At 36.9% G+C, this 11,314-nt stretch overlaps 2 protein-coding genes across 2 annotated transcripts; both read right to left on the reverse strand.

Annotated features, from left to right (window-relative positions):
• Positions 1-2,723: 2,723 nt before the first annotated feature.
• LOC137732122 (probable WRKY transcription factor 11) lies at positions 2,724-4,124 on the reverse strand. Its single transcript, XM_068471420.1, has 3 exons — positions 3,531-4,124; positions 3,276-3,401; positions 2,724-3,137 (listed from the first exon to the last, which is right to left on the reverse strand). Exons 1-3 carry the CDS (start codon positions 4,073-4,075, stop codon positions 2,966-2,968), a joined length of 843 nt encoding a protein of 280 aa, XP_068327521.1. The 5' UTR covers positions 4,076-4,124; the 3' UTR covers positions 2,724-2,965.
• A 1,626-nt stretch (positions 4,125-5,750) lies between these two features.
• LOC137732810 (protein ANTAGONIST OF LIKE HETEROCHROMATIN PROTEIN 1-like) lies at positions 5,751-6,677 on the reverse strand. The gene is made up of 2 exons (XM_068472077.1): positions 6,552-6,677; positions 5,751-6,362 (listed from the first exon to the last, which is right to left on the reverse strand). Exons 1-2 carry the CDS (start codon positions 6,675-6,677, stop codon positions 5,751-5,753), a joined length of 738 nt encoding a protein of 245 aa, XP_068328178.1.
• Positions 6,678-11,314: the final 4,637 nt, after the last annotated feature.

Genomic DNA, 11,314 nt, shown 5'->3' on the forward strand with positions numbered 1-11,314 from the left:
TTTGGGTGTAATTGTAATCAATTAGGCAATTAAATGGGTAATTAATCAATTAATTAGCTAATTAATCCTATTTTGAAAAGAATAAATAGGAATTACCTTATGGGGGAGGATTTGATGAGAATTGATGAAATAGGCTTTGAATAAATACCTACTTTGATCATTTTTTACCTTAATTGAGTCATGATTGTCCGCTACTTGCGCGTGGGAGTTCCAATATGCCTCGATGGTAATTTTGTCTTTTTCATCCAAAGATCCCCGTGTCTTCTCCATATATTTCTTGATTATTTTTTGCTCCACAACTGAGATCTGAAATTCGAGTGTGTGTTGTTATACTGGTTGATTAAAAAAATTAAAAATTATAATTGTAACGATAACACTTACGGTCCGTGGTAGATTTAAAAAGGCACTATTGTCAAATTTTTTGTAACCACGGACATGCCTAGTAATAATATTTAAGCAAACTACAACGGGATTTAAACGCACGTTGTTGCTTTAACACCTTCAGCCACGGGCCACTCTACGCCCGTTGTTAAACTAATTTATTTACCACGGACTGCAAAAGTCCGTGATTAAATTGGACTATTTATAACAGACTTCTTATGTTCGTGGTCAATCAGCCGTGGTTGATGTGGTGTAGTGGCTAGTTGTCGTAGATACAACAAACTACCCACAACTTGCTTAGTAAATAGTAGAATCTACCCTATTCCCTCTAGGATTCTCCAATAGCTTCAAATCTGGTGTTGTTGGAGTGTGAACTGAACTTTAATCTTTCATCCGGAATCTCTCCAAATTTTTAGCGTCAAACCCGGTCATCAACCATGGGTTTATCGTTACATGTGTAGATCAAGTTATCCATGTACAAGCACACAACAATTATCTTTCCTCCATCTCCTACTTTGATGAGCACAATATGCTTATGTGGACACTACTGGAAGCCTTCTTCAGCAACGTAAGCGTCCATGCAAGAGCATCACGCTCTTGGAGTTCGTTTTAAGCCGTTCGATAATTTCTTCCGTTTGTAACTTTTTATTCATCTCCTTGTTGCAAATAACCAGGAGGTTCCTCAATACAGAGAGTCCTGCAACATCCCATGTAATATAGCTGACATAGTAAGATGAACCACGAGTTTTGAGCAACCATTGAAAGAACCAAGGTCAAAAGAGCAAACACCTCCTCGAAATCAATGTCGTACTCTTACTTGTAACCCTTTGCCACAAAACGAGCTATATGATCATCAACTTTTCGGTTTCCATTCAGCTTGGTTTTATAAACTCACTTGACCCCAATTGTATTTTGCCTTTCTAGAAGATTAATCAACTCCCAAGTATCATTCTTCTCAATGGATTTAATTTATACGAGCGTATATATATGTAGCATCCTGCCATTTGTCTGTATCAGAGCATCTTCAAATGTTAAAAGGATCACAATCTGTGGAAGGGGAAAAAAATTGCGCATATTTTCCTGCCCAGATTCATTGTCACTTCAATTCCATATCTTGTCTTCATCAAATATAACATCTCGGCTCATAACTATCTTCTTCCTCTTTAAGAAATGTTAGTTTTAGATTCCTCCTCTTTACATTAATTGTACACCACCAAAACTCAAATACATTCCGAGTCTACGGTGCATTAGAAAAGTTTTGATTAATATTTAGACTTAAAAGATAAGAATAAAATTCCAAGTTTGTTATACTCTGGTAGGTCATAAATCATAAAAGAGTGTTAAAAACATTTTCATTTGAACATTCTCGATCATATTTCTTATCTTACAATGTTGCGTCGTGATTTGACAATACCAAAAATGAACCAAGTTAAAAATACATTTATCCGTCTTATTTTTAACCAATAAGTAGACTAACAACCATGTTATTTAACTAAACAATGAAACCTTAACAACAATTTTCAAACCATTAGAAGATCTCAAATGTGATTAATTTTCTATCGAGTTAAAATTTAAATAACGAACTAGATAATAAACGATTCGAATCTACTAAATCCAAAAACAAAATGACCAAGAAGGTCGTCAGCAGCAGCTCCCATTCAAAACTCATGTAACTGCCCAAACCCAAAGCCCCATCTTTCCTAATCTTTATCATTGAATGTCACTGACATTTTAAACGCCATACAAGTATCAAACAGCAGACACAGATTTCAATGGTCAACGAACACAACCAATCTGCATTAGCTGGAGTAGCCCCCACCCACGAATAACTTCATTGACCTTATCAGCATTAAACGACATCAAAATTATGAAAGAAAAGAAAAAGATTATTCTGATGCGCGTCCTTTTTGACTTCTTCCACAATCGACGAAGATTTCAACCAAAGAATCCAATTCTCCGTCGACCAACACAACAAATTTCGTATGAAAATTATAAATTAATAAAAATTTGAATAAATTCAAAAGAATTTTAACGAAAAACTCTCGGTATTGTTCATTTTAACGAAAAATCCTATTTCTACACTAAAAAATCAATTCAGATACTATTAACTTTATCTTTTATTTTATCTTTATCGTTAAAACTCAAAAATTTCAAATCTTTTTCATTAATTTTCTTTAAATTCAATAGGAAAATAGAAGCCTAAATTGTTAGACCATCGTCTGTTAGACCACGCTTGATGTTATAGTTCATGGTTATAAAGAAATAATTCAATCGGAAACTATCGCATCACGTGATCCACAAGCACGTCTAAACTTGTCTCCTTATCATCACCCCATTCAATATATTTAGTTCATCACAACTATATATTCTATTTTCCATCTTTCTCCTTAACCCTTCTTTTCTTTCATAATTTACATCATACCCCTCTCCATTTTCCATTACACCGTATATTTCATTTCTGTAATTCAGCATTTTTTCCTTTTTGACTTCTGAAAGAGCGCTAAGTACACTTGCTGTAATAGTGGTCCACCGTCACGGAGTGCCTTCAACGGTGATGATCGAATCAAAAAATGTGGACCCCGCCTCATTCCTTAGAAGATTGGAAAACAAGGCCCACATTTGCGGCTGTGAGGGAAGGGTGCGGGTGATGGTGCTCAGCCTCGTAGGTAACGACGAGCATAGTGGGGTCGTCCTGAGCTCTCTCCACGTGTTTCCTCGCCGGACAGCCTCTCACTGTACTGCACTTATAATACCCTCTGCAAAACAAATTAATTAATTAATTAATTAATAATTTTGGTATTCTATCGTTCAAAAGAAAGCACATCGAGATCTGTGTTCGACTTTGAAAAGATCAAGCCGATGTGCGGTTGAGATTAAAAGGAATAGAATAATACCTCGGGTAAGGCGAGCCCTTGATCGGCTTTTGACCGTACTTTCTCCAGGTGTACTCATCGGCCGGTATATCGGCGATTTTCGAGCTAACCGCCGGCACTCTGATCGTCCTCTTAACCTTAGACTTCCTATAAATAATTAAAAAAACAAAATAATTTAAATGAAAATTTTCAAACAACAAAAAGGTATGCTAATATGTGCCAAGGGTGTATTTTGTACAGTGTATCAGAGATTCAGAATCCAGGATTCAGTAGTACCTTCTTTTAGAGCAATGGCAGTGGCCAGACGATGATGTTTTAGCTGTTTCGCCGTCGTGACACCGTTTCCGGTGAGATTGTGGAAGGGGGGGTTTTCCAGCGGAGAAAGCCGGCGCCGGAGGCACGGAAATCGATGAGAAGGCTTTACCGTTGGAAACGCTGCCGTCACCGATTGTGATGGAGGATAGAAACGACGACGTAGTGGAGAGCGGCGGGGACAGAGTAGTGGAGGAATCTTCGTCGGACTTTGGTGTTTGAAAAACAGTCAAAGTCGTCTGAGGTTTTGGGTGGACCGGGTCGGAAGGTGGATTGGCCGGTCCACGGCGGAACCGCGCGTGACCGGTCCGGTTCAGAACAGAGACTAGCTGCTTGAACTTTGTCACGGTGAAGTCGGTGATTTCCCGGCAATCGAGTGGGGTTTGGGATGGGGGGTGATCGGATAGGGCGCGGATGAGGTGCTCCATGCTTTGCAAGCCAGCGGAGGCAGCTTCTTGCATGGCCGTCCGATCATCAATCTTGGAGAAGCCAACTAGATCTACAGCCATTGGAGCTGGCTTCGGCTTTGAGAATCGAGAGAGGAAGAGGATGGAGATTATGAATTGGGGGAGTTTGAGAGAAGGGAAGGGGGGTTGAGGGGGTTATAAAAGAAGGGAAAAGATGGCGCAAAAGTCAAAAGAGGGATCCAACGGTGGATTTTTTGGGGAATTTTTTAAATGTGAATATTTTTTGCATGGCACATGATGGCACAAAGATAAAATTAAAATAGGTCAGAAGGGAGTTGGTGATGGGTCCCACATTAGGCAAAAGAGTAGAAAGAGGGTTCCTTCTTGTAACGCACTGTTGGCTTTACAATTTTGGGGATGGCGAATAGTCAAACCTCAATGTCGGAATTTGGGCAAAGAAAATTAAAGGTTGCGAGCAAAATGCACTTATGGCGTGTTTACATATCTGTAATTGAAATGAAAATAAGGAATTTAATTTCAGTTACGGATAATTTTTATGTTTACCATAATTTGAAGGAATTCACACGAAAAATGGAATTCAATTCTTGAAATTAGAGGAATTGGACTCCCTCCATGGATGAGGTATTTGGATTCCTAGATGGTGAAGGAATCAGGAATGCATTTTTTCTTCCTATTATACCCTCATTCACATTATGCACAACTCCATACATATGCCGAAGAGAATAAATTACAATTTTGAGCGAGAAAATTTAAATATTAAAGTACATACTTAAATTTATAAACAAAAGCATTTTAATGTGTCTATGAAATAAAAAAGCAATTTAATTTTTTCTTACTATTATATATTATATCAAATTTTATTATAAAATATTTGATTTGGGACAAAGTCATTTTAGTAATCATATTAGTTTATATTCCGATTATGCTAAATTAGTAAATAGGTTTATGGAATTAGTGTCATTTCTATTCTGATTTCAGAACATTTAAAGTCATCTCTATCCGAAAGGTCCAAAAGGCCAGAGGGCCAAAAATAGCCCGAAAACCGTCTCCAGCCGAGGGCTCGTGGAATCTGAGAAGGCCCCATGAAATTTGAAAGGGCTGGAGGGCTAACCGACAGGAATCCTTAAGCTAAAATTCAAATGCAACGGCTAGCTGATGTTAGCTAGCCGTTGCATTTGGTTTTTTTTTTTTTTTTTTTTTTTTTTTTTTTTTTTTTACAGTTTTATTATTTTTTTTATTTACAAAATTTTTCCTATAACTTCTATTTCATAAAATTTGTTTCATTTTATTTTTAAATTCTATTTTTTTCCCTATAACTTCTATTTCACAAAATTTGTTTCATATATTTTTTTTAAATTATATTTTTGCCTAAAACTTCCTAAGCCATTATACAACATTAAAGTAAATTAAGTAACATGAAACAACATTAATAACATTAACCAACATACAAATTATACAACATAAAAAAAATATTTAACAACATGAAACTTGAACAATATTTTTAAAAACATTTAACAACATAAAACTTAAACGCCTACTCCATGCTTCTTTTGGCCCTAAGATGTGCAACAAGATCCTGCTGTAGGTACTTGTTTGTGGCACGAGAACGTATCATTCTCGTGTATTCATTTATAGAGATACTATCAGTTCTTAGATTGAAAGGCAAATTAGGTCTATCATATATTTTTGCACGAGCCCTTCTTGACCTATTTGGATCCTCTTGGTTGTCATCAGACTCTCCATCAATATACCCATCTCACTTATCCTCCACTATCATATTGTGTAATATGATGCAAGACATCATCATGGAGTCCAAATTTTCTCGACTCCACCCTTTTGTCGATTCGCTAATGATCTTCCACTGTGCTTGTAGAATACCGAAAGCTCTCTCAACATCTTTCTTGTATGCATCTTGGTGTAAGGTAAACAACTTTTCTACGTCATTCCTAGGGTTTGGAATTGCTTGGACAAGTGTCGCCCACTTTGGGCAGATGCCATATGCCAAGTAATACCCCATATTGTATTGACGGTTGTTGATGTAGTAGTCAAGTTGAGGTGCTTTACCTTCCGTCACGTTATTGAAGAGGGGTGAAAGCTCAAGAGCTGTAATGTCATTTTGGGATCCAGGGACTCCAAAGAAAGCATGCCAGATCCATGTGTCATATAAGGCAACCGCCTCTAACACAACAATTGGGTTTCTCAACCTTCCGCTGAAGCCTTCTTGCCATCTGATGGGACAGTTTTTCCAATCCCAATGCATGCAGTCTAATGACCCTATCATGCCCAGAAACCCACGGTCTTCAACTTTGCAAAGGAGCCGATTCAGATCTTCTTGATTTGGCTCACGGAGGTGCTCGTCTTTGTAAACCTGAACAATTGTGTCACATAATTGTTCAAGAGCATCAAGGCATGTAGACTCAGACATACCATCGGTTTCATTCATCGAATCAGCTGGGGAGCCATAGGTTATCATTCAGAGTTCAACAATAACCTTCTAATGATGTGAGAAACCAGGGCGGCCTACTCTGTCCCGCTTCTGTCAAAAGTATCGATTGACCTGTTGGACATCACGAAGTAAACGCTCGAAGACATGACGCCTCATCCGGAAGTAACGTCTGAAATGCTCTTCTGTGTACACCGAGTTGGGGTTGAAGTAGTTGTTCATCAGATTGGCATGCAACATCGCCCTGTTTCGTGGTTTGTAAGAGCGACCAGCAATAAAGCCACCCCATTGACGTTGTTCCTCAGTTGGCTGACGCAGCCAGCCATGTCTGCTGCTCTATTTTGTTTGTTGCGCCTTACTCGAACTTCTTCATCAGACTCCACATCTTCTCGTCTCATTTGCGCCCATTTTGCTACCAATTTGGAATTGGATGAGGACCCCCAATTGGAATCCAAAGAGCATCCAAAGTTGGAATTCATTACAAACTTGAATTGAAAAAGATTGAATTGAAAGAGATTGAATTGAAATAAATTGAATTCAAAGTTATGTGAATTATAGCCCAATATCCACCCTATTTATAGCAAAAGAAAATTTTAAATCCAACAGCTAGTTGACGTCAGCATGATGTCAGCTACCAACGGCTAGCTGACGTCACTTAGCCGTTAGATTTGAATTTAAGTTGTAGCTTTTAAATAATAAATTATGTTTGGCCCTTTGGCCCTCAGTTGGAGACCGTTTTTTGTGACAAGGCTAAAATGAGCCCTATGGCCCTTTGGCCCTTGATTGGAGATGGAGGCAAATATGGCCCTGTACTATTCATTAAAATATTAATTTCTTAGAGGGTCAGAAGGCTAAAACGAGCCCTCTGGCTAGCCCTTGGTTGGAGATGGCCTAAGTAAACAGCTTCAACAGAAATTCGATTTTGACTCCTCCTTAATTCAATTCCTCATATTTTCATTACATTTACGTAAACATGTCATTATTGTATTGAGGTATATTGGGATATTACTAATCTACTCATTATCCCGTATTGTATTGTATAATGATCGAAATCGTATACATTTTAGTTTATTAATTCTCGTGTCAATATTATAAAAGAAAAATAAAAGATGATAAAGAGTCCATAAATAATATTTTCAAAAAAGACAGCTCAAAAAAAAAAAAAGACAAAAAATCTATAAAAAATCCAACTTCCAAAAGAGGCTACAGCATTTACTCCGTAACATTTCTCAAATGTTTTAACCAAATGGGTGGGTTTTGTGTAGAATAATGAGGGAGGAAAAATCAAATCTTGGGTGGGATTGCCTTGTGTAAAACAGTAAAAGGCACTTACTTACTCGTAAAGTAAAGAATGATTCTGTCCGTGTTTATTAGCTTATTTTTTTAAAGAAAATAGTGCAAATATTTCCTCCGATAAAAGAGCATTATAAATATATATTACGAAGAACTTGACTCTAAAACGCTCTTTACAAACTCGGTTTATAAAAATATTATCATAAAGCCTCATTATTCGCAAAATAATGAGTAGATTTCAATCATTTGTCCGAGCTCATAGGAAGTCGCATGGTTACACAAATCAATAAAACATAACTTTGTGTTACAGGAATATCATGTGAGAACAAATCTCAAACCATAAATTGAGATTCGAAATACGATGCCCATGAGTCTCTTGCATAACACAATCACCACCAGGATCCCAAAACACCAAATGATATAGATCTAGCAAATCAAATAGCTTCACCTTTCACATAGATCCAAAAGAGGTAATACACCAAAAAGAAAATTAAAATCAAGCACTCCCACCAATATTGAAGGTGATAACTTGATTCAAAATCTTGTGTTAACTATGTGCATGGGTCAAAAGACGACGATTATCACAGTGATTATACCGTTTCACAACGATAATTCAACACCAAATAAAGTAAACAAAATATGAGGGAAGAGAAAAATAATGATTTTCAAGAAGATTGCAGCCGACTTCAAAGCTAAAGACAGGAGCCGATGGCATATAATTTTTTCTTGTTTTTCGCTAGTCGGCTAGGGTTTGCGTGTTTATTAGCTTTAACTGTTGAGCAATTGCCAAGGCATTCTCAGTTGCTTATGTTGACTTTTTCACATTTTCAAATCAAGTAGTTGTTTTAAAATCTGATTGTATGATACGCTTTTTCTTTCAAGGTATCATCATATCATATAGTATATGTATGCTTGCAAAACTCCAAGTTGCAACTAATTGAATAAGCAGCAATGGAGAGTAGTAAGGGAAAGAAACTTAATTAGTCTTCCTATATTATTATTATATGGCCTTTTGTTTTTGTTTGTTTAAAGGTGGTTGTCAAATGTGGATGTGTTGTGTAGGGATAGATTTATTAATGATTAAAAGTCATGTATGTTAACTTTGGGTGATTGTACTCTTTACCATACACTTATTTGTCTATCAAATGGCTGTTAAGATTCAATAAACTTTGGGGATAGTCAAAGTTAATCTTACACTAAAGTCATGTATGTTAATGAAAACTAAAAATAAAAAATGAAACGATTATAATTAAACGAAACCTTGGTGTTTTCTGGAAGAACTTTTTGAATAGATTTTTAAATCAATGAACGTCAAGTGCTTTTCTAAAAATGCATTATCATAGTTCAGGATTTTTATCACAAATGGTCCTTTATAATTTACCAACTTATTAGTTTCGGTCCGTTATGCTTTGAACTTATTAAATTTCTTCCCTTATCTATTTCTCCGTTTATCAATGTGGTCCTTGCTGTTGGAAATGTGCCCTAAAACCAATCATATGATGATACTTTATGGACATTTCACATGTTAAACTAATCTAGTTTAATATTAAGGGCAAACATTATTGTTTGAGCCGTCTCATATAAATGTTATATGCTTAAACGATAAGTCCAAGGAATATGTGATTGGGAGAATGCGATCTAAAGAAGTTAGATTCATGAGACCATTCTTTCGTTGACACATCCTAAACGTTCCTGATCATAGGATTGTCAATTGGGCATTGACAGTCCGTTAAGATCAGTACGTGCTATGTCTTCTCTCAGGGAGAGTGACTAGTCTCGAGTCATTGGTGTGAGTGACACCAAGACAAGCACGTAGGTGCTCAATAGAGAATGAGTTCACTGAACACGATCAACGAAGAGTTCTCATATTCATGTCACATGAGAACTCATGGTTGGGATAATGCAAATTAGTCTTTTGACCTGAGGCATCACAGTTGTCTTGTGGTTAGGTCCTTAATCTTTGATTATGTCAAAGTCACTCCATCAGGAGGGTGTCCACGACATCGTTGGGATTAAGCCACTTAGCCATGGAGGCAAGTGAATGCGCAACAAGGGATCTCTAACCTTCAAACTGTTTGAGGGAGAATACTCTATGATATGATTAAGAATCTTTGGCCAAAGTATGAATGAGATTTAGGAATGTGTTCCAAATCACATTCAAGGTAATCATATAAGCACAAGACTCACATTGGATAGTAGACATGAATAAACTATCAAACCAAACAATGTGGTCAAGAGTATTGTATTAGAGAAAGACCGTATTGCATTTGTAATCCTAAAACTGAATAGGTTCTCCACCTCTTCTGATTAGCTTGGGTAACCATGACATGCTGCTAGGCGTCAACCATGGTTTGTGGAAGCCCTAAAAGTGTATTATCACTAACGGGAGAATTGAAAGTAAGTTTCAATTCACAATCGATTTGAAAGAGTTTGAATCGCCCACTGCCTCGCTAAAAGGAACCTAATGGATCGTACACCGTGTAAGGTAGAGATTGAAGATTCAACGGAGATGAGTAAGAATAATTAAATGGTTTAATTATTTATGGCAAGGATTAATTAATATGATTATTAATCAAACGAATAAGTTCGTTAAAAGACCTCGGGATAGTTTTGGACCTTAAGGCCCAATGGGCTTCGAACGTCAAGTCCATTGACTTAAGTTGTGTGACAACTTAATGAATAATGATTCACAAAGGCCCAAATAGCCCAATGAATACCCTAAGGCCGGCCATTTAGAGAAAGAGTGGGTTTTGGACTTATTTACAAGTTTGCCACTCAAATGAATTAAGGTATAAGTGTGACTTAATAGCCAAAATTCATTAGGGTTTGTTTTTGGGGAAATTGGAGAAACACAAACTCTCCTTTCTCTCTAGAAATGGCCGGCCACCCTTGAGGAAAACATCTAGCAATCTTACTTCCTCTAGGTCACTCATTTCTTCTACAATATGCCTTGGTGTGGAGACTTAGAGGTTCTCAATTTTGGGAACTTGGAGAAACCTTTTCATCCATCCAAATCCATGGATCTAAGATGCAAGGAATGAAGGCCCTCTCTTTGGGTGATTAGCCTTTGCTTATGCAAAGAGGAATCTACAAAGGTATTGATTTCTCAACTCACTTTGTTTTGAGTTGAGTCTTGGTTCACCTATCTACTAGGCTTTGAAGTTCATGGGTTAAGTTTTGTTTTTGAGTGCATATAAACATGATTCCGCCTTTTAATTGTTAATTGCATGTTGTTGATGTTGCTCAAATGAACTTGTTTTTCACAAATCTTCCTTCAAGTGGTATCAAGAGCCTAAGTCTAGTAGTTGGTGAATCCTTTTAGGTTTTGTAGTTCATAGTTTGTGATTTGAATGTTGTAATTGTTACAAGCTTTATTCTTGCTTTTTTGAATGTAAATTTTGTTAGAAAATTTGCCATCTCAAATGTTGTAGATGTAGTTCATATGAGCATGAATTTTGGAGCTAAAATTTGGTGCCATGTTTTTAGGGAAATTCGGCCAAATCCAAAGGGTGGATTTTTGGGTTCTTGTTTGACTTGTTAAAAGTGTTTTAAAGTGACTTATGGAACCCCTATGTACCCTAGTA

Source organism: Pyrus communis, chromosome 4, assembly GCF_963583255.1.
Source record: "Pyrus communis chromosome 4, drPyrComm1.1, whole genome shotgun sequence".
In the NCBI taxonomy this organism is placed as follows: domain Eukaryota; kingdom Viridiplantae; phylum Streptophyta; class Magnoliopsida; order Rosales; family Rosaceae; genus Pyrus; species Pyrus communis.